Raw genomic sequence first — 24,025 nt, 5'->3', positions numbered from 1 at the left:
GTACTCCTCGGAACTTTTGATTATTGTGTGCGTCTCGCTTCTCCAAACCCTGATTCAATTTCAGATCAAAATATGTGATTTTTCAGTACAGTGGAACCTCTCGTTACGGACACCTCTATAATACGGGCACCTCTCTATTACGGACAGTTCACTTGGTCCCTGAGAGACTGCCGAAATCCGTATAAAGCCTACCTCTCTAAAACGGACACCTCTATAATACGGACACTTATTCCTGTCCCCTTGGTGTCCGTATTAAAGAGGTTTGACTGTATCCTTTTCAGACCTAACCTCCAGTTTTCTATACCCGTTTCTGTTAAATCACAGCAAAACCGCCTTCAGATCACAGTCAAACCTCTTTATTACGGACACCAAGGGGACACTGAGGAATAAGTGTCCGTATTATAGAGGTGTCCGTTTTAGAGAGGTAGGCTTTATACGCGGATTTCAGTCTCTCATGCAGGGACCAAGTGAACTGCCCGTAATAGAGAGGTGTCCGTATTATACTGTAAGGAGAGGTTCCACTGTACTTTCAGACTAAAAGGGTTAAAATCGGTGCCCGTTTTCAGACCAAAACAGCTCAAATATCATACCCTTCTGTGCTGCCATACGATATAGCTTATAAAGGAGAGTAAGTATCCTTTCTTTCGCGATTCCCGCCGGGGCAACGGACATACGGCCGGCTGCTGCCTCGGTGAAAGGTTTGGCTACATGCACGGCAATAAGAAATTTACTTACTCACTGTTATTGTTTGGTGAGTGCTGCTAGTGTGTTGCACTGAGAAAGCTTATCTAGTAAGACATGAATTTCTTCTTCTAAGGGTTTATTGGTTTTAGTGAAGCTAATCTACCAAGGCCGATTAATATTAGCCAAAGCATCTAAGGTGACAGCTTTTCATGATCAATCATTGGGGAAACCAGACGGTTTGATGTCAGATTCACTAAAGACGGGTCACTTGTGGTTGCTGAGGTCAGCTCATAGCCTACAGTACAGACGTAACAGCTGTCCATAATTGCCTTTTAGTCAGATCTTGAGCGCAAATCATGTCCTTCCTGGCGCGCCATAGTATTGTGTTGAAGAGTGACTGCAATGAGAACTCAGTCCTCACACCACATTTTTTAGCTTGCGTACAGGCCCGCACTGAAGTGGGTTATAAGGCTATGTCTAAACTCGTACCCAGATCTCACACGGTCAGGCGGAGTGAAGATCTCACATTTCGACATTCCCGAACCAACTGAGATCTGGCTACGAGATTAGGCCATGTCTACACTACTTTTCTGGATAGCACTTTATCCTGTTGTGAAAAATACTCCGGCCTGGTTTGAACAGAATTAGAAGCGGCCAAAAACCGCCGCCATTTTTCCACTAGAATCCAATCCTCGCTCCTCGTTGTTGACTTCCGTTTCGGTTCGATTCTCTGTTCACACTACTCAAGAAAGTGTCACGAAATTTTTTCTGATATGCGACGATCACTGTCAAGACCGCAATAGCGCAGTGCGCTCCGGCATAAAAATCGATCCCAAATCGGCGTTTTGTGTGTGAACAAAAGCCCTATCCGATATGTCAGTTTGGTGCCGGCACAATACAAGGGCTATCCGGTATACTGTGTAGACATAGCCTTAAGGCGAAGAACGGAGCGAGTCGAGCTTGGTCTGGGGAGGAGGGAGCTTCGCTCTATACCTTAATTGGGAGCCTGTTCACAGGTTACACATTTTTGCGCTGTATCGACCAGTTTTCGCGGGCAAGAACCTGCAAGCGTGTATGCCCATTGTTACACCAGGTTAATCTCGTACCCAGATCTCCCACGGTCAGGCGGAGGGGAGATCTCACATTTCGACATTCCCGAACCGACGACTGAGATCGGGGTACGAGATTAACACCAGGTCGGAGAAGTGTAACTGTAACGTCCTTGAACTCCTAATCCGGACCACAGTTTCGGACCCAAAGAGTAAAGCAGGAAAAAATGTTAAAAATGTGTATGCGGGCCTTGACACATTTTTCGAGTGTTCAGATCGCGCGCTCCTCTAGCCTCCCGGGAAATGTCATATGGGCGAGGCTACCCAGCTGTGTCTGATTTCAATATCCTCAAGATCGTGAAGTGTTTCAGTTTTAGCACAGCACTCGTTTTCCGTGGCCGATATTTGACAATTTTAACAAGAACACCGCTTTCAGCCGCCGCTTTAGTGAGGAGGGAGGGTTAAAGCTAACCAATGAACCAATCTTCTTCCTCGTCTACGCCATTTTCGTCGTTTGATTTAGAAATTGATGAGACGACGTTGCATGCTGTCACGACAGAAATGGCATCGAGCGAGACTGAGAGGAACTGCCAACTCAATGACAACTTTGGTCTTCTTGTTCAAGGGATCCTAGCTGCTGTGGCATTCAGCACTCTTATTTGTGAGTAACGTTAAATAATCGATATATTAGATGAAATAGTGATTTTTATTTTCGCGAAAACCTTCTCATTCGCCTAGCTATAAAACTAAATGACTTGGCACAAAATTATGTAGCCGTATTAAAGCTCGTTGACTCAATTTGCGTCAGTTTCCGTTTTCATTTCGAACGCATTTTTGCTGTAACGGTCTGTTATCGTTTCCCTCCTACATGTAGTTTTGGTTGTCTGGCGATGAACTAAATTTAAACTGAATTCCTTGCTTTAATTTCGTGTAAGCTGAAATGTTGTTCTTTCCGTTCTTAAAGTTAAAAATTCCAGAAATAGATAAAGCTTATTTGCTTCTCTATGGTGAACACCTGTCTCGTAGCACACATCACACGCTTAAAGGTTTGCGTTTGTTTTTTGATACCTTGTCCTTCAGTTTGCGGATTTGAGGATTTTAATTAGTTTTATAATTAAAATAAACACCGTATATGTGTTAGGTCCATTTCTATAGTATTAAAACTTACGATGTATACAAATGGGCCCAACCTAGATAGATCAACTACACAAGGCTAGATAACTATGTCATTCTGTGAGTTTTAGTTGGATATCTAAATCTTCATCTTACCACAGCTGTTTGCTTTCAATTGTCTTATTTGCGTGCAATTTTCTTGGTTCTCAAATTATATATTTTATATTACATGTAATTACTGCATTTCGCATTTCTAACATGCATATGAAACTATATTCCAGGTTAAGTGAAAATTTTTTTCCGTCTCAAAAATGTGTTTTAAAAATTACAACTGCTTCTAGCACAGATGTCTTGTCTTTAAAAAATTCCCAAATGATTATTTTGCATAAAATCATTTGAAATGTTATTTTAGTGACGTCCACCAAAGGGCCATAGACATGTTTGACTAGCATGCGAAAAGGATATGAATATTTAGTAAATAAACCCCTTCAGGCAGCTGGTATATAAGGACAATGCCCGAGCCTGACAGATTGTCCAAAAAATGAACACTTCGAAGGCAGCTGTAATATATGTACTAGCAAGCCAGAAAGGAGTTTATTAATTTTATAAACCTCCAATTAATTTCTGAAATCACACATGCCTTTCCACGGATAAAACAAAATAGCCAGTGGTGGCGACAGCTTGACTGCAGCCAAATAAACGCAACCTCACTAGTTATTAGATTTTATTAAACTGTGATTAGATTACAAGAGTTAAGACCTAAAGCTTTAATGACCTTTCTTTGTTTTTCTCGTCAAAAAAATTGGACAACTGATATTACATTGTAAAATCAAATAGAAGAAAGATCCTCGCAGTTAGTACGCAACTTAAGCAGTTGCGAAAAGAAAGCCTGAATTTTTTTTCAGGCTTTCTTTTTGCAACTGCTTAAGTTGCGTAGTAACCGCGAGGATCTTTCTTCTATTTGATCGTTCATCCGCAGTTCAAAATATATGTTCCATACATTTACAATCATTTATTTATCCTTCCAGGTATATTACGAACTCACAATATGACCAGCCCCCAGTTGGTTTGATAGCTCAGTTAGTAGAGCACTGCACCGGCATCGCAGAGGTCATGGGTTCGAATCCCGTTCAAGCCTGAATTTTTTTCAGGCTTTCTTTTCGCAACTGCTTAAGTTGCATACTAACTGCGAGGATCTTTCTTCTATTTGATCTTTCATCCGCAGTTCAAAATATATGTTCCATATATTTACAATAGATAAAACATTGTAAATCACACAACTGTTATCGTCTGATTACTGCCATCTGATTTTAGAGCACATGGCGTGTTTGTCTAATAAGAACACACAAAAATTAATCAGTGGGTTATGAGATGTGGTGTGTTTAGAGTTAATGGTTGTCTGTACAGTAACAAAAAACATTTTTCTGTTAATATATAGTTTTCTTGGCTGTTTATCAGAAAAGCCTAATCTGGGTTATTAATTAATAATCTCTTATTAGAAGTTTCGGTGTGTTGTATCACTGCAAATTTGTACTGGTTGTTGTATTTTGACTCGTTCCACGGTCTCGTCAAAATACAACTCAACGTGTAAAAATACACAGCAAATGCCCATACTGGTGTTCAAATGGAGACTTGGGTCAAGTTTTCAAATTTTTGTTTAATCAGAAATTGGAGTCCATCTCAAGAAATATCTCATAATCAAAATTAGTCAGTTCACCAAGTTGGAGGTTCTCTCAATAAATTGCAACTATGTAGAAGGCTTTCAAAATCAGAAAAATTAGAGACTTTGTATGGCCTTGGGGGTGGGGGGAGGGGGGGGCGCCATCTCAGAATTAGAGACATTATAGAATTTGAGCAACCTTTGACAGGTCACAGCCTGGTTACTACTGGACACAAACTTGGTACACTCACTAATTTTATGTGATCTTTTTGGCAATGGGGTTCATTTCTTCATATAGTTACAACCCACTGATCAATTTCCTCACATTCTCATTGGACAATACACTATGTGGTACAAAATCAGATCGCAGTTATTGCATATTATAACCCACCCATTAATTTTCGCGCAATTTTATTGGCTACTTTACGTCACGTTGTGCAAATTCACAGGATGGTTATCACACAATAACCCCGCCTGCGTCGATATTTGCCCTCATAGCCAGCAGAAAAAAGCCAGCTCAAGAGTTTCACGTTTTCATCTTTATTATTTTACATGGAAGAAAAACAAACTCGTTTTGTAGATGTCCAGTCATGTTTACAGCAAAAAGCTGGTCACAAATGCTGTTCTGGAAAGTACAAAAATGTCAACAAAACATGCTGTCAACGTCTTTGAAGGTGTAGAAAGTTATGAGTAGACTTTCAGATTTAGTCCAAACTGAGTCAGTTTGTCAAGTTTTGGTCCAATCACAGTGACAATAAAGTTCCTGAAAACCAATCAAATGTACTTGTTTACGTCAATCGTGCGCATCCGCCATCAGATCAACACTGGCTTTTTTACGAGCGGTTTTTCGCGCAACATCAAAATTAATGGGAGGGTTTATATAAAATAAATAAACCCCTTTCTAGCTTTCTGGTATGTCGGCTGATAATGTCCTTGGCTGAAAGATTGTCCTCAAAATTTCACATTTGCCCTCGAAGCTTCGCTTCTCGGCCAAATATTCATTTTTCAGACAATCTCTCAGCCGCGGACATTATCAGCCGACACACCAGCCGCCTGAAGGGGTTTATTTACTAAATAACAGTCATCCAAATATTTGATAGCAGTTGCCGGACAAAAACAACAAAAAAAGAACGTCTCAATTTCAGGTCTCAGTTGGTTAATGAAATATAGTAAACTAGTTAGCTTGCAATTATTTGCTATCACTTGCTTTTTTACAATGTGAGGTCTTTTCCACAGTATAGTGTGTGCATTTCTGAAATAAAATGGCAGGGTTATTCCCCGTTCTAGTTTGTTAGTGTATTGAATGATAATGCCCTTGGATTGACAATTGTCCTCAAAGTTTCACCGCTTCTCTGCAAACTGTTCCTTTTTTTGGACAATCTTTCAGCCTTGGGAATTATTCTCCAATATACACTGTACCAGCCACAGAATCAAAAGGGGTTTATTTACTAAATATCTTTTTAGGTGTTTTGTCTCTTTAATTTTTAAGGTAGTCTATTGGATAAGTTGTAGTTCCAGCTGCTTTACAATACAGGTATAACAATGGATGTTTCTTATTTGTAGTGAAAAGATTCAGGGAACCTCCCTCAGACAGAAGACCTGTCCTTATTTGGTAAGTTTTTTGTTTTTGAACTTGTCTGATGCTACTCATACATACCATTGTGAATTTAGGATGTGAAGGCTTGTTGACCAGGAACTTCTTTGAGACATGGTATACATGTAGTAGTAAGCTAATCAGAAATTTCAGTCCGACAGTCAGCAAGTTGGTCTCTACATTAAAGGGCACCTAACCCCCAAATTTTTTTTCGCTTAAATAAATCTTTGCACCTGTTCGAAATGCAGTAAGCCTTTTTGCGCCTTTTTTCAACCAAATCTTGACTTATTATAGGCTGTAAAAGTTACGAATTCTAGCCGTCATCTGTCCCATGACCAAGCTAGTAAGGGACATGGGTCTATTCCTTACTTGACGTCACAAACTGATTTGCATTGTATTACGTCTTTGTGAAAATGTATGGGGATCAGTTTGTGACGTCAAGTAAGGAATAGACCCATGTCCCTTACTAGCTCGGTCATGGGACAGATGATGGCTAGATTTCGTAACTTTTACAGCCTTTAAAAAGTCAAGATTTGGTTGAAAAAGGCGCCAAATAATGCAGTATGTTTCGAACGGGTACAAAGATTTATTTAAGCGAAAAAAAATTTGGGGGTTAGATGCACTTTAAAGGCGAAGTATCACTGGAATTTGGTATTATGTCAAAAACTCCAAAATGTTTTTTTTCTTTTTATCAACAGAAACCTAAAGGCATTGCTTGTTTGTTGTAAATTGACACCCCAGTGTACTAAGACTATCGAGGAGTGTCTCTGTCCACAGATGGACTTGGTTAGAATGAACTGCAACTTGAAAAAAGTTAGGGCTAACTGTTTTCAAGTTCTCCCATTTCCATTCCCAAAATACACTAGAGCAGGTCATGAGTTATTCCTTTCAAAAATTCAGTTGATTTCTTTTTCTTGATGTTCTAGAATTATTTTGTAACTATTTGAAGGTGTTGTCGCACCATTTTCATGATAAAAGATCAATATCCCTGTGATACTTCCCCTTGAATTACTGTGTCGTTTCCTCAGATGACAAACTTTGCTCCACATTGTCTCTTCGCGCAGGTGTATAAATGGGTACCAACAGCATACTGCTGGGGGTAACCCTGCAATCACGCTCAAGGCGTTACCTCTATTATTGGTTAAAATGTGGTGTTAATTAGTTGTCGATACTTAATTATTATGCTGTAATTTCATTTATGCAAGGAGTCTCGTTTTTGGGACTTATCGTTCTGTGAGTTCTCTCCAGTCAGAGGTTTCTTCATGTTGTTTTTTCTCCTCTGACAAAGTTTATAAATAAATAAATAAATAAATAAAGGCAGGGCCACATTATATTGGTGATAATTTGAAGGTGTGCGCGGAATGAGGCCCTAAGTGACTTTTGATGCAAGGTCAAATTCTCCTTTTGTTTCACAAGTACATGTAAATACAAGGCAATTTGGAGGGAGAATCTCGCAATTTATCAGAAGTCAGTTAGGTCTGTTTTAAAGGCACCCCTTCAATTATGTTTTTTTTTTCTTGTTTTGCAGGTTTTATGACACTTCTAAACAGGCTGTTGGTGCAATGCTGGTTCACTTTGCTAACATATTTTTAGCTGGTCTTTTTAAAGGAGATCCATGCACCTGGTATGTTAAATTGGTGCCTTTGTACTCACATGCACTGAACAAGCTGAAAATTATTTAACTTTTCCTTACTGCTTAGACTACATTATTTTACAAGTTGGCCTCTCCGCAATCACACTCAAACATCAAACATACTCACTGTTTATCTTGTCTGCTTATGACTAGAGATCATAAACATCATTTCAAAAACTCAGTAATAATTCATAAGCCCATTGACCTATCAAATGGTCACTAAAACATCACGTGCAGTAGTTTTAAAACCCGATAAAACCTCCTCAAAGGAGGAGAAATCAGGTATCCCATGAGTCTCCGCAAAAAATTATCGACCAGAAGGTGTCAAGTATCGATGCGAAGGCGAGCGCGCAGTCCGAAATCGACTGAATTTCAAGTGGCTATTTTTCCTTATTCAGGATCTGAGAATGTAAGTTAAATCGTTTTGTGTATTGCTTTGGCAATTAAGTTCAAGCTTGCATTGCAATTTCGCAGCTAATTTGCCTAAGAATAAAGAAAACATACAATTGTTTGGAGTGGTATGCATGATCGACTCGCTTTGTTCGTTCGCGGCTCTCAAATGCTTGACCCAAATTTGACCCTAGCGAGTTCAATCCTGGGTACATTAGCGTGAAATCTTGCCTGTTGTTGCTTGAATAGTATCTCCTTTGAATTTTATTCAAGGTCCCCTTAAGTCCCCATGTTTTGAAGGAATTTGTGTTCGTTGAAGTTTGCCTAAATTGGCGCCAAACATGTAAACAACTGCATAATGCTTTTATAGTAACTACTTTTGAACGATCACTCGTTTTCCCGGTCGAAATGAACAGTACTTGAAGCACGATTCTGTTCGGTTCTATTCATGTAAAGACATCAAGTGGTGACATAAATGCTTCCTTTTAAGTCGATATTCAAGCAAACGGTAAATGCATGGAAGAAGTCGAAGAAGAGTCGAGTGGCAAGCGGCCGTTCAATGTTTCTGATCGCACAAACAAGCAAAGAAGCCGCTCTCGTAAGTCTTTTGGAAAACGTGTCCCATGACCGTTAGAAACCGACAACGGGCTAAGTTTGACGAATTGACATAACTCTGAGTGTCTAAACCTAAGCAATTCACGTAAAGCAATGGCGACGGAGAGGGCAGATCGGCGTTCACTCCAAGAATCCCCATTGCAAATGCGAGATCGCGTATCAACATCGAGTTGATAATATAGTTGAAAGCGAGGCATTGTGGGATACCTGAATTTTCCTCCTTTAACCTCCTCCTTTTTAGTATGAGGTGTTTAATGTTTTTCTCGTATCCTAATTTCCAACGTTCACAAAAGTGTCATTGTTATGAACTCTCTTGACACACTTTTCCAGGAATGTTTTTGAAGCCGTTCAAAAAACTTGCAGCATGCGTTTTATCAGGTCTAAAACCACTTGGCTGCACCTCGTGGTTTTAAATCCCGATAAAACACTGCTGCTCGTGTTTTAAACATTACATAAGCTCTCTGACGTGTTGTTACCACCTATAGCCAGTTCTAACACTTACCATTTGAGGAAGAAATGATGATATATTATACCATATTGTCACACTGATAGGTTAAAGAAATTGTTCATATTGCATTATGCAGCTGGATGTATTGAATAGTCAACAATTTCTATATATAGTTTAAATAGTTATTATAAGGAATTTGTTCATTATTGTTTTATTAACTTTCTCTTACGAAGCTATTTTGAAAATGCACATACAATCAACTCCATTATTGCGGACACCCTCGGGAACGCGAGTTAGTGTCCTCAATAGCGAGAGTCTGTAATAGCTGGAATTTTTTCAGTCAAACCCTTGTAATTTATTTTTGCCGGGGATTTAGCTGCTGTCTGTATTATCGGGGTGTCCGTAATAGAGAGGTGTCCGCAAGGCGAGAGTTGACTGTACTCCTAAAAGTAAATTATTGCTTCATGCTGCAGTATTCAGGTGGAGCACCAATGGCATAGCTTCCTTTGCACCTGCACCTTAAACCTGGTGGTTTCTGAGGTCTCCTCGCCATTACCTTGACTTGCAATTTGAATGTTTTCCTCTTTTACTCAGGCAAATAAATGATAATGATGATGATGATGATTGTACTTCATTGATTAATGTTCTCAGAATTAGTTTTAATTATTATCTCACTAATAGTTCTCGTCCTTTTGTTTGTAGGTACTTGATCAATTTCTTGTTGGATTCCACACTTGGTTTGGTGCTCATTTACCTTAGTCTTCAGTTCATGCAAGTTGTGGTCAGGATATATCATTGGGATTCGCTGAGGTTTGGCGAGTATGGTAAGCTAGTGCTCACACTCATATTTTCGTTCTAGTTTCAGTTGCTTCATTCCAAAATAAATTCACACAGCCAGAAAAATAATACTCTTGCTTCGTTTTCCCTGTCAGGTAACCCTCCGCAATTGAAGGCATGGGCGGGGCAGTGCATTTTGTACCTTTGTGCTGTCATTGTCGAGAAAGCTACCATCACTTTATTAGTTCAGCTGAATTTCTGGATAAAAGTCCGCAAGTTTATTCTTCTACCAGTCAAGAATCATCCCAAAGTGGAGTTGGCCATTGTAATGTTAATTATACCTTTTGTTTTTAATGTGAGTATACACTGTACATGTTATAATTAACAATAATTATTCCAGGAGTGCATGTTGAACAAGAGATACGTGTACGTGCCTTGTTGGCTACAATCGTATCATATTCTTTTGATCTTGGGGTGACATGCACTGTTTGCGACATGGTTGGTTGAGAGAACAGAAGAATGAAAGACAGAATGTATGCTCCCAGGCCTAAAAAACAATGCAGCTGCAGGTTTTAACATTTACCTATTTATATATTTCTCTGTAAAATACGCAATTCAGTCTAATGACTGCGATGTATTTGTGAATAAAAAGTCTATTCTATTCTATTCTTGTAAGAGTCCAGTGAAAATAAAGCTTTTGAAAGTTGCAGGTGTACTTTTGATCTTTTCATATTTTGTTTGTTATTTATGTTTTTACCTTGCTTCATTTCCTCAGGCCATTATGTTCTGGGTTGTGGACAATTTCCTCATGCGCAAGAAGAAGAAACTATTTCAAACAGATGACCCAAGAAGGAATGCAAACAAAGTAAAATACGAGAAGCGAACTGTGGTGAATGGATCTGATGAAGAGGCAGTGCTACTAGACAACATGGCAGAGGGAGAAAGCTTAACTATTGCTGATGAGGTTGTTCACCACAGAGACACTGTGAGAAGATAATATACAGCTAAACCTTGTGAAGGTAGAGGTATAGTTCAAGGGCAGCTGATCTTTCAAGCCTAGCATTAAACTGTGGCATACATACGAGTTGGAAACTTTTGTTCGTTTACAACTCTCTTTGGCCTTGAGTTGTAACTTGAAGTGAGTTTGCACACAAAGTGGTGCGTGTACATTATTTCGCTGTTTTGTTACATCTCAATGCAATTCATGGCAAGCTCTATCTCATACCAAGAGTCCCAGGTTTTTTGGCCAGCAGTTGGTTACCAGGAGAGACTTTGGCAAACTGGAATTTTATTTAAATTTTTTGATTGGCCACCCATAACGGCTTGCATTGTTTTACTGCAGAAATCTTGCAGTAAAAAGAATCCAGTTCCCCAGAGTCTCTCCTGGTGACCAACCTGCTGGCCAAAGAGCCTGAAGACTCTGGGTACGAGATTGTGGCAAGCTCAGAAAAGTTTGTAATTCAACATGTTCATGCTTGTCTTGGCTTGATTGTCTATCAACCTTGATGTGAAAGCCAGAACCCAAGAAGACTCGTCTAGGAATAATAATAATAATATTAATTATTATTGTTTCTAGTTTTACCTGGGGATGTGCTATGAGGAAAAAATGTGTTTTTTCATAACACGAGGAAACAGGCATTCATTGTGCGATTTGGCCTTCTCACATTCATTAATAATTCATGAAGAGAAAACAAAGGAATCACTACCGTGAAGGAGGTTTGGATATGTGATCCTAATTACCATAAAATTTTGCCAACTTTAGCCTTGAATTTCTCCAAGAATTATTGCTCATTTGAGAAGCCATATCAAACACTCGAAAATGTGTTTCATCAGATATCCAAACACCTCGAAGTCGTTTAAAAAAACTCGGCTGCACCTCATTTTTTCAAACTACTTCTCAGTGTTTGGATATCTGATGAAACACTCTTCCTCGTGTTTGATATATTACTTCTCAAATTCATTAATAATTCATCAAGAGAAAACAAAGGAAATCACTACCGTGAAGGAGGGTTGGAAATGTGATCTTAATTATCATAAAATTTTGTGAACTTTTGCTTCAAATTTCTCCAAGAATTATCAATAGTTTGAGAAGCTATATCAAACACTCGAAAGAGTGTTTCCTCCTATTTCCAAACACCTCGCAGTTGGTTAAAGAAACTCGGCTGCGCCTCGTTTTTCCAACCTACTTCTCGGTGTTTGGAAATCGGAGGAAACACTCTTCCTCGTGTTTGATCTATTACATCTTAAATGGGGTAAAAACAAAATATAGAAGAGAGAAAAACTGTGAAAAATATGAACAAACCTCTGCACCACTGCAAAACAGTGGTATTTTACAGAATTTTACCATCACTTGTCATCTTGTGTGTGCTGGCCTTGCATGCCATTTGCTTTGGTTTTCAGACAGAAAAGTGCACCACAAGTGAAAAGTCCTGTTTTGAATGGTCTGGTCTAAATCACTATGGGTTAGGCTTCCACTAACTGATCTGGAGAAAATCTATTACCTTTGGTTACTAAACATTGTTCACTAATTAATTACTACTTACAGTATCGTGGAAGCTAGAGACCTTTAGCTTCCACATGTAGTACGAGTACAATTACGAATATCATATGAGATTTGACTTCAAGTCTTTAGCGAAGTACTGTGAAGAGATGTACCACAGAAAGCTTCATTTTACTCTTTGTGGGCGACGAACTTGACGCAGTTGTTTTCAATGATGATACCTAAGCCCTTTCGTGATTTCAAAAAGACGAGATCGCCTACGTTTCGAGGACTTGTTTTCGACACTGGGCCATCCTCACAGAAACTCGTAGTTACAGGGTTCGTACGGGTCATGGAAAACCTGGAAAGTCATGGAATTTAGGTGCGGGTCATGGAAAGTCATGGAAAGTGATGTTTATTAAAAAGTACAAAGTAAATTGTTTTTTTTTTTTTTTTTTTTTTTTGCGAAGATAATAGTGAAAACAAACCCAAAATGAAAGATGATTTCCAAGAAAATGGTCAAATTTTGGTCATGGAAAACTTGGAGAAGTCATGGAAAAGGTCATGGAAAGTCATGGAATTTCAAAAGCTCAAAAGAGTACGAACCCTGTAGTAAAATGACGACGGCTGTTTCATCTTTCTGCTAAAATGACACTGTTTCATACCCGCGCGATCTTCTCTATTGGAAAAACTGATATTCGTACTCGTAGTAGAACCTACAGGTTTATTTCCACCATAAGATTTTCGCTGGTATCCCAATGTGGTGCACACAATTTTGCCAAGGCCGCCTTTGAGTACACGTTTGTTCCCATTCTAGAAAAGTTTGAAATTTCCAAAGCTTCTTCAAATAGAAACTAACCCTTTTTTGGTTGTTTACTGCAAACCTGAAACAGCTGTGCTGCAAAAATTAGCCCTTTAAGTCCCAAGCTGAAAGTCGCTATTCTCCTCACTGTTTTGGATGAATTTTTATGGTCTTAGTTGGGAGAATTCGGTTAAACATCAACTGACATTTTGTCTTTAGTGATCATTTCTGTATCGAGTAGTGAGAAGAAAAGAGAAGCTTTGGAAAGAGCACATTTCCATTAAATCTATAGCCTGCGAGCAAACTCTCTTGGGGGGCCACCCCCAAGAGAGCTTGCTCGCAGGCTATTAAATCTAAAGTTCTGTACAAGAAAATCGAACATATCTTGGGTCATCTCGGAAACCGCAGGTGCTCTGTTAAAAACGCCAAAGGGACCTTCCTTGTCTTCAGTTTCTTGAATGAATTATAATTGTCAACTCCAGCTTTTTCTAGCCTGCGCAGCTGGCAGGTTTTGTTGGTGGGCTGGCGGGAAAGCCGGGCCAGAACGAGCAGACGCGGCTTCGCCGCGACTGTCGCCGCTCTTGCCTCATTTCCCCCGCGGCTTCGCCACCCGTTTTGGCTCGGCTTTCCCGGGAGCCCACCAACAAAAACCGCCACTACGCAGGCTAGCTTTTGCAAGCATTTTTTCCCTTCGAGGTAGTGGAAATCCACTTTGCTCCTCTTACGGTTTGCAACTTTTTCAGGACCATGAAGTAAGTAAATACCAAGCCATTTTTTTATGCTATATGGGACATGACGCATAAAAGCAAGCAAAATTTAGTTAATTTTGAAGAGTATATTTCTCGGAATTGAAAGAATAGAAAATTATTTTTATTTATTTTAGTTCTAATTTTGTATCTTCTGTTAAAACATTATTTAACAATTCTTCCTCGGTGAAATCGCGTGGAATGTCGCCTGATACTTTGGCAGAGTTGGCTAAAATCAGGAGGTGTTCTGCACGATTAAGCAGGATAAGTGTTTTATCATTCAACATATCAATAAACAAATATCCTGCGATATACGTAATTTCGTGTGTCGGGGAGAAAATATGACAGAGCGTTTCAAACAAGTAACGACCTCGGAAGATAGTCTCCAGCTTTTTAGCAAAACCAAACAAACGAACCAAGAAAGCTGTGCTTTGTTATCAATGTGTTGAATTATAAAACAATTATGCTCTTCAATCTTGCGGAATGTCCCCTAATTTTAGCCGAATCTGCCTGATAGCCTCGTCGGCTAAGTATCGGAAGTACCGCGCGATTTCGCAGGATGATTGTTAAATATCAGTTATCTCAAAACTCGACTTGTTTTTGTTAAACAAATAAGTAGACGGTTAGATTGAGTAGTAAATAGAAAATAATTATGTATTATAAAGAAAATGGTAAATAACGATATATCATTTAAAATATTATAGTTGAATGTAAGAATTGAGATAAATGACCTTGTTCTAACGGCTGGGAAAAACTTCGGTTATTCCATTAAAACGTTGTTTTTCATTCCGCATCACATAAGCTCGGGCACTTTCACGTCTGTGTAATCTCTGAATAGAAAGAAAAATATAATATTTTGATTCCCGGTTTGTTAGCCATTTGCACGAGTGGATCACAAGATTTTCGAGGGTCGTTTGAACTCGTAATTGTAGTTTATCATAGTTTGTAAGTGATACCCCAATACTGTACTTTAGCTTACTCTTGCACCCCTTTTTGTGACCATTCTGCGTGGAACTTTGTTTTTCTTACGTGTTTAACTCGTTAAAGTAGCTTAATAAGAACTTTCATTCACTGTACTGTAAATTTGAATTAAAACGTTTTGTTTAAAAAAAAAATCGGCTCTTTCAGTCTTCCTTGTGTAACTCAAGATGACAATAGTCCAGCAATATTTTTTTATTTACTGGACAATTTTAACAAACTAATAATAATCATGGATTTGTAAAGTGCGTTCGATCTCTAGGGAAATAGAGATTGCCCAGAAATATTCTGGGAAAGTGGGCTTGTAGGGTGCATTCAGGCAGTGTCGTAAACCAGTTGCAAAGTTGAAGACAACAATAAGGTTTAATACGCATCAAAAGAGCGAGTGGCCAGCCAGGCCAAAATGGCGCCCAAACCCTGAAAATCGCATGGCATCTAGCCTGCGTAGCTGGCGGTTTTTTTTGGTTGGCTCGTGAGAAAGCCGTCCTTAATTACTTGCAAAGCACTGTTCAGTACTATTGGCTCTAGTATGATTGGTTTTGTCAACAGAAGCTAAAGTGATAAACATGCAATTTTTTAGTGAAAATCGTGAAATGAAAAATTCAAAGATGACACTGCACTGTCAAATCTCGTTGCCGTGGAAACATAAAGACACGCATCACAAAGAATAACATATCATGCCAATTGTAGGAAAAACACGAAGTTTGGTCGCTTTTGCATTTCGCCCGCCCCTCTCGATCACCCGTCTCAGTCCAAATAGGGTAAAGACAACATGCCTCATTTTCGTCGCCTTTCAAGACGGTCAGCGTTAAATAGGAGTATCCCCCCCTCCCCCCGTGGGCGTGTTTTGTGATCATGTAGACAGGTTTCTTTTGGAGAGAAGTACGCCGATGGCCTTTATGTACAAATCAACAAGTAGCTTATAGAAATTAAAGTTGGAGAAGACAAACCAGTTAGAGAGAAAGTCAATTACTTTATTTACTACATGTCATACCAGATTTGGAAATTACACTTCTTGTCGATATACCAACATGGGAAGTATAAATTGAGTTCAATTTCAACAACTGAAACGTTTTACAAATCTTGCTTAATAGAATAAAAATTAAAAACACTTGTGAAATACAACTCGCACATTTTTCTTACAATTTCATTTTCTGAAACTTTCATCGTTTCACAGTCAAACTACACAAAAGTCTCTCCTAGTTTTCCCGCTGAAACCCGCTGGCCAAAGTGACAGCAGCTAAATAATCGTCGGCAGAATGGCGACTTTCCCCACTGTCCGAGTCATACATCCTGGGACTGAGCGTTGGGCTTGCTGAAGCTGATACACGCGGTTGGCTAATAGCATTGACAGTTTGGGAGGATTGTGAAGCAGCAACGGAGATGTTGGTTTGACTGTGGAAGAATTCAGGGCTTCCTGTATTTCTTGGCGGGAACAGAGGATTGGCAGTAAATAGCGGGTAAAACGACTCCCATGGTCTGAAGGGCATAGAGTGCAGTGGCGGGAAAATAGGCTGGAACACGCTCGGGTTGGTGACGTCATGGCTTGGCATATAATTCTCCGTGGCAGGGAGGGCTGGAGCGGGCTTGTTTTTTATCTCGCGCCTGCGCCATCTTGCGCGTCGATTTTGGAACCAGACCTGAAAATGGTAGAAAAGAAGCCAATGTGAATAGTTGCGCATGTCATAAAAAACAAGAATGATTGACAGCTCATTTCTTGAAATAAATGTGATGGTATATTTCCAGCCTGGTGAATGAATGAGAATGATGTATTGTTCTGGAAAGTGACACAGGCATACTCGGAAAAAAGAAATCCGAGTGCTCCTGTCAGGAGTCGAACCTAAGACCTTCCGATTACTAGTTCCGAACTAGTAATCGGAAGGTCTTAGGTTCGACTCCTGATAGGAGCACTCGGATTTCTTTTTTTCGAGTATGCCTGTGTCACTTTCTAAAATAATACATCATTCTCAGCTTATTTCTTCTTACATTAGTGGCCAATTCATAGGCAATATAGGTTTGAAAAGAGAACCGAACACGACCAGAGGTTAGCAAACGTAATAGAATGTTTTGATGTATCGCGCGAGAACTAGGAACAGATGGGCCGGTTCCCATAATCTTTCTCAATTTGGTCTTCACGAGTTTTATTTTCGCGTTCACTTCATCTTCTTTATTGTTACTATTTTCTAATTTCAACTTTCTGTGGCCTTGATCCACGTTGCACTTAAGTATGAATAAATTAATCGTTGGTGGTCACAAGGTGTGAAAAACGCCAATTTCCGATTTGACACAAAAACTACTGAGGAAATTAGATGAGTCCGCTTGACGCTACCAATAACGAGGTTTCTTGCTAAGTAATGTGCTCCAATAATTGCCCCCCTACGAGCTCCCAATGGAGTAAGCGCCTTTTCGGTATAAATCGGATCTTCGCGGCCGAGTAAGCGATCACAAGGGTAAACGTTATAGGTCCACATGAAATAACTTGCGCATTTTTGCAGAAAAAGTCATTCACGATTGAATTTGTAAAAGTGCCAGATTTCAGTTACAAACGGATAATTAATTAGGGTATGTGGTATCCTGTCGTTTCGCTACACGAGGGGAGTACTGATTGAGGTCAAATATAAGAATTTGTCAGCTATAAAATGTAGCGAGTCCACTAAACTGCAGTGTAGCGAAACGACCAGTAAGCGTAATATAAAATTACAAAAGAAATCCACCTTTACCTGAATTCTGTCCTCTCCGATGTTAAGTTCGCGGGCAAGATCTTCTCTGATTTGGATTCCTGGGAATCTCTCTTTCTCAAATGAGTCCTCCAAACGATCAAGTTGCTCGTCTGTAAAAGCTGTGCGGCGGCGTCTCTGGCGCATTTTATCATCTGTGAAAAAATTGCGTATTCGTTGACCGCAGCACTAAGCATACAACTGATAGCTGTGCTTTCAGTAAAACTCTTAATAATAACTCTGTCTTTATAATATGGCAAAAAACGTTCCTTGTTCTCTGAAAGCGTCCACGTTCTCATGTTAAAAACAGAAGCTCTCAGAGTCTAAATCCAAATTTAAACGCCGAGTCTGTTTTACTAGTCTCCCTACAAATGCTGGATTATCGATGAATACCTATCAGTAATTTTTAAATGAGCTTAACCGATTGACAAGGCGTGGGTCAGTTCTGAAGAAAGTGAATGACTGAATGCCGTGCTTTGTCGGTGGCGAGTAGAAACGAATGTTTGGTTTATCAACAGTGTTGATAACTGAAGGTAAATTGGCCACCGTAAAGAGATTCGTGTGCTGGCGTTTTTAGCGGTCAGGGCAGGTTTATTCTTACGAAAGGCTAACGCTTGAAACGTCAGCTCTCAGTTTGCGGTGACCAATTTACCTTTAGTTATCAACTCTGTTAATAAATCAAACGTTCAATTGACGAACCGGGTACTTTACGAGGAGTAGTAACTTATAAACTTATGCGCACACCACATTAATTCGTTCTCGTGTCAGGAATGCGCTTCCAAGAAAACAACAGATCAATGGCTACTTACATTCGTTTTGCGGTGCTGGTCTTTTCAAGTTCTTCTTTGAAGTCGCCATGGTGTGGAGGCTAAAGTATCGCAGGATAAGATGAACTAGAACGAACAGCGTATGATTTGAAGTGTCTCTCCGAATCCGCGCACGGCTTACTCACAGAGTTGTAATGATCACTTAAGACTAATTCCTTTATATGCCCATAGGACGCTCATTATTGATTTATGGGTGGGCAAATAAACTTCTAACACAATAAACATGTTGCTGACTTGATTAGGAAATTATGTCTCACCTCTATTGTCGCTCGACTGTTCATCATCCTGTGTGATTTAACCATTGTTATGCGTCAAGTCTCACCTTTTTATGAAATTAATTGTTTTCTTTTAGAAGGTCGCTCTTGCTCGTGGAGAAAACGAAAAGACTCGGTAATTTACTAACTCACTAGCTTGTAGTTTACGCGTGAAGTTTATGAAAAGCCAAAGCACTTTTATTTTAAATATCAAATGTAGCTTAATTAAAGCATTTGGAAATCAACTATTTTCAAAAATTAATGTTCAAAAATGCCTCAACGCGGCAATCATAATCATATTTTATCGATGCTCCATAATAACCAGTGTTCACACTTGGCGGAATCGCCTTTCATTACATCAGTTTGGTAGAAATCATAAGTACGTCCCTTCATTACACTGCTTCCTAAGTCTTGCAACGTTTCGATACGGCATAACTGGGTTGAACTCAGAACTAATAAACCTCGGAACTCTAAATTTAATTTAGTGTTTCGCTTAGTGTTCAAGACTTTTCAGTTTCTACTCCCTCGAAAGGTTCATGATAGCGTGCAACTTGATTTCCCAAATGTGTATGCGCGCACAGTTACTTTTTTTTTTTTCGCGTGAGTCCAAATCTCACGTAAACTTTTTAAAGAATACACAAGCCGGCTTATTAACCTGGGACCAACTACTTACCGAAAATTGTCACCTACTAAGGTATCGACATGTCCATGGGTAACTATTGTTTTCTACTGTCTTTGTTAAAGAAACTAGCGAGCACTTGTGAAAAACAAGAACAATTAAAATGTCAAGTCAACGAAACAAAACAAAACAAAAACAAATGGGGAGTAATATTCCAACAGCTTCCCTTTTAATTTTTTTTCTGCTCGGAGGATACGACTTCATGATCCAATTAAGGTCACCCAGGAAGTCAAGTAATTTATAACGAAACATCTTTAGGAAGTGCCTTAACACCAATGGTGTAACAAGTGGAAAGTGCATGATATAATCACCTTTAATTTTCACTTTCAGAACCATCCCAATTTTTCATTTCAGCACTCGAGTCTCTTTACGGTGGCCAATTTACGTTAAATTATCAACTCTGTTGGTAAACCAACCGTCTGTCTCCACTCCTCCACCGTCAAAACACCACAGTTTCTTTAGAACTTATTAAACCCTTATCAATCTCACATTGGGACTCTTTCATCTTCACCAAGAGAAAATGTTCACTATTGTTAAAAGCTGACCACTCCTTTGACACTTTAATGTTTTGAAGATCGCTTTGCCAATTCATCTATTTTACATGATCCAAGACAATGTTTTATTTCAGTTTCCATTACAAAATGCGTTAGCAAAAAATTTCTCTTTCGTCGAAAGACGATCGAACATTTAGTTGACCTAATTTAGAGACAGGTTAGGTTTATTTAAAATTGCTTGAAATGTGATCAAGTAAACATTATTAGTATGTTTTCTCACCAAATAAATTACCGGAGAAAAATCATGACATTCCAGGCCACGTAGTCAAACATTACTCTGTTCAGCTATCTCAGCTCCGCCAAGATCGCCAATTGCAAAAAAAAAAAATAAATAAATAAGTAATGTGAGTTCAAACTTCATTATGTCTTGCAGTCAGTGACCACAAGGCTTAATCTAAGGCAATACAAATTCGCATTCTCGTTGAAGGGAACAAGCTTCGGTTAGTGTTGTACTGCAGTTGAACGAGAAGCAGGACCAGTTATCCAAAGTAATGCGAGCTATTTACAAACTAAAAAATGGTTATCGCCTTTATACCTTGTCTTTAAGTGATAAATCCATACTCTTAAACCCGATTTTCTATGAAAATAGTCAAGAGATTACCTACCCTGCAAGCAGAGATCCCTTGGAGGGTGGAGGAAAGGATCTCTGCTTACAGCGTTGAGAAGCCGACCGCTCTAGATTTGGCAAGACGACAGCCGACAAGACGTTGAGAGACGCCGGATCTTTTACAGTCCTGGATCAGTAAAATACTTGAGATAATAAATTATAAGGACGGCTAGACTGATCCTTACTGCAGCAGAAAAGACGAAAACAAAAAAGTTGGAACTGAAAAAGTTCGGTTTATGCGTGTCCAGCTTTTTTGTCACGCCGTCTGTAATTTATTATCTAAAGGACCCAAAGAACCACCAGCTCACAGCAAAAATCATTCCTCGACGATAGCACACTCCATTCATCATGATCACAAGATAAGCTATTTTTCAAGGGAACAAGAATTCGAGAAGTCCGCGTGAACCTTCAGGAAAGTCTTGAACTTCCGCTTCCGCGTGACTCGTGTGATATTCACGTTAGTTGTTGACGTAATGTCCTGAATTGTGGTAAAATAGCATAGCATAGCAGAGCATACCATAGCATAATAAAGCATACCACTGTATCTCAAAATTACCCTTTACACAAAGCATAATCCGTGAAGGCGAAGGCCTTATTTTATAAATCATCTTTATCTAGCACGATTACTGTACTTCCTTCTTACGATTTCGAGCCTTCGATCGATGTCTTTTGCGGTTTTTGCATTTTGACGCATGCTCATAACCCCACTCAAAGTTAAAGCAGTTGCAAATATGTTTTAGTTTGGATGTAAAATTATTACTACTTTGCACCATTTTTCTCCAAGTTTGTTTTTAATTTTGTTTTATTATGGGCCCCGTCAATCTGGCTAGCGTGTTTCTCGCTGTTATGTGTTGTTCTGCTGTTCTGAGCTTCAAGACTATCAGGGAAAAGCCGGGCAAAGATTCACTTATTCAGTTTTCTCAGCCAAGTAAATCCAAGATATCTTCTCTGGCTAAGCGCCGTGTTCGGCGAGAATCAAATGACGATCATCCCGATGTATTCAACGCCAACAAAAAAGAGGGTCCCTGTAACGATCCTACCAATGACGACGGACGAACATTACAAACGTTTGATGTAAGTTGAGCTTTTCAAGATTGTTCTAGCTTGTATTCATACCAGATACGTAGCGTGTTGCTTTGTTTACTAAAGTTCCGCGTTAACTTGTATAATTTCCTAGTGGCTGTTTGAGAATGAGACAAAGCTAAGCATCTCCTTGGCCTGGATTGGAAAGAGACCTACAGGCGAAGCATCGGTAAGATTTATCGCTTTTGCAAAACTGTTTTTAAGCAACCTAAGTTATAATTAAGCATAAATAACTCGATCGTTATCCGAAAAGACAGATCTATAACAAGCTGAGCAAGCTAAGGTATGATTGGATGATGGCGATGTCATGTTTCAGCCCATTTCGATGCATAATTGGATAGCCCTAGCTATATTGTTGTAAATCTTAGTAGAAATTGGGGACAAGTAACTACGCAGATATTTCCTGATGTCATTTTGTCAATACATGTTATTGTTTCCTGTTTCGCTGTTTCCGCAAAAGGTCTCGTTAAGGTTATGAATATTAAAAGTTGATATTACCATGGATCCCAAGAATCTATCAAAGAATTTAGATTTGTTTGTTACTACATGCAGCGTATGGCTATACTTGTCCCAAAAAAAAAATGTTTTCAATACTTTCAAGAGAAATTTTCAAATATTTCGCATTTAAGATTTACTCATCATTTAATATATAATCCATAGTTTAAATTTAAATCATAATAATGTCTTTCTCTATGTTGTTATTGTCTTCAATATCTGCATCTACATTTTGATTATTTTATGTTTACAAATATAAGAAGTCAACAGCTCAAAGACACCCTTAGTCAAATCCCTTTGAGTGAATATTTTCCCAATTTTTTCAGTTCATTTACCTATTTTTGTCTTTATGTAATATACTGAGAAAATTCTTAAATAAACAAAAAGAAAATGAGAGAAAGGAACAAAGTCACAAAGAGTGATAGCCTGCAAGAAGTAACATTGATGCCAGTTGCAAGGCAACACCACCTATAATAAGCCATTATAAACCTCATATACCTTGATCAATATTTCAAAAACTTTCAAATGAAAAAAAATGTAAATTTTGTGCACAATCTCTCCTTGGTTTTTAAATATGAAATGAAAACCAGGGCTGCAATCTTGAAACTGATCTGTTGTGTCAGTCATCTGACAAATGATGAGATAAAAATTGATATTAAGAAAAGCATGTTTTTGTCAGCTGAATATTTGAAAGTTCTGTTATCACTGATGATGATCATTTGAAGGCAAATAATTTGTAAGAGACGTTCTTTTGTAAGAGACATTCTATATCACATTTAAAGAGAAAGTGTTTATTTAGTTACATAGCTGATTATATTGGTTCTTAGCAGGTGCTGAACATGTTTTATATTGATTTAGGAACTTGAGGTTTGCTCCATCATTGTATTAGAGCACTGACAAACACAAATTTGAAAACATTGTCTTCAAGTGTCTGCTCAGGAATACCGGTTAATCAAAATTGAACAGCCCAGTATATAGGAAATTATTTCTGAATAGCTTTTTTAGTAATACTAATTAAAATAAATAATGGTAATTGAACTGAGTGGAGTGCAATTTGGTCTGAAAATCATGCGCGTGATCTCAAAATCGAACGAGCGCACAGCGCGAGTTTGATTCGAAATCACAAGTATGATTTTAGACCAAAGTTTTTTGACACAAAGCTCAATTACCACAGTGACTTTATTACACCTATTTTGAAATCATAGAGTTTTATTGTCAATATTAATATTCTATTTTTGTTACTTCATTTCCATTTTGATGGACTAAAGAAAGGATGTGATTTAGAGCAAAATATGGTGCAATTTGGGAATAAATCGCACTGTTGAGGGCCAATCAGATTGCAAGGATCACCAGTGATTTCAAAATGGGTGTAATAATTAATATACAAACCATTTTGCAAGATGTGGAAAGAAGTCATGGTAAATGTGCAAGGCTCTGACAGTCAAGATTGAAACTCCTTGAGTTGAATTTTACAGAAGTTCTTGAATTCAAATTGCTTATGTCTTTAAAGTTGTTGAATTCTAGTATCAGACCTTGTTTTGCTCGAAAGTAAAAAAATGCTTGTAAGAACAATACAGTAACTTAAAGCTTGTTGTTGATGTCTGTGGCCACAGCTAGCCCTCTTAAATTTAAATTTGTAATGGTAGGAGACATTCTAAAAGTCCCGAGTAGTGGGTAGAAATGAGTTTTGGGGTAAATGAATGAATGTTAAAACTGGCCAAGTGGCAAATCATCTGACTGTACTTCTGGTAAGTCTTTTAGCATGTACAAAGTTGGTCACGTCTCTAGTATTTTGCAGATGCATGCAAAATACCAGAGATGTAAACAACTTCTTACAGACT

The 24,025-nt window shown here is 38.7% G+C and overlaps 3 protein-coding genes across 4 annotated transcripts in view; 2 read left to right on the top strand and 1 right to left on the bottom strand.

Annotated features, from left to right (window-relative positions):
* Positions 1–2,082: 2,082 nt before the first annotated feature.
* Positions 2,083–13,530, top strand: LOC146457414 (store-operated calcium entry regulator STIMATE-like). The gene is made up of 6 exons (XM_085092094.1): positions 2,083–2,394; positions 6,070–6,118; positions 7,629–7,724; positions 9,889–10,010; positions 10,119–10,318; positions 10,739–13,530. The coding sequence occupies exons 1-6, from the start codon at positions 2,208–2,210 to the stop codon at positions 10,958–10,960; spliced, it is 876 nt and encodes a 291-aa protein (XP_084948220.1). The 5' UTR covers positions 2,083–2,207; the 3' UTR covers positions 10,961–13,530.
* Positions 13,531–15,813: 2,283 nt separating this feature from the next.
* LOC146457413 (retinal homeobox protein Rx2-like) lies at positions 15,814–21,170 on the bottom strand. Of its 2 annotated transcripts, none has more exons than XM_085091991.1 (3): positions 18,495–21,170; positions 17,689–17,840; positions 15,814–16,608 (listed from the first exon to the last, which is right to left on the bottom strand). In XM_085091991.1, exons 1-3 carry the CDS (start codon positions 18,541–18,543, stop codon positions 16,168–16,170), a joined length of 642 nt encoding a protein of 213 aa, XP_084948117.1. In that variant the 5' UTR covers positions 18,544–21,170; the 3' UTR covers positions 15,814–16,167. The 2 variants fall into 2 exon arrangements, with proteins under 2 accessions (XP_084948117.1, XP_084948118.1); XM_085091992.1 differs by having other exon boundaries at positions 18,770–21,170.
* A 138-nt stretch (positions 21,171–21,308) lies between these two features.
* Positions 21,309–24,025, top strand: part of LOC146457412 (sortilin-like) — a 36,145-nt gene continuing 33,428 nt past the window's right edge. Inside the window, exons 1-2 of the mRNA XM_085091968.1 lie at positions 21,309–21,680; positions 21,784–21,858. Of these exons, the coding sequence (XP_084948094.1) occupies positions 21,414–21,680; positions 21,784–21,858 (342 nt within the window). The 5' untranslated portion in view covers positions 21,309–21,413. The remainder of the gene's footprint in view (positions 21,681–21,783; positions 21,859–24,025) is intronic.

Source organism: Pavona decussata, unplaced genomic scaffold (assembly GCF_977016875.1).
Source record: "Pavona decussata unplaced genomic scaffold, jaPavDecu1.1 SCAFFOLD_244, whole genome shotgun sequence".
NCBI lineage: Eukaryota > Metazoa > Cnidaria > Anthozoa > Scleractinia > Agariciidae > Pavona > Pavona decussata.
This window is presented reverse-complemented; position numbering and strand designations above follow the sequence as displayed.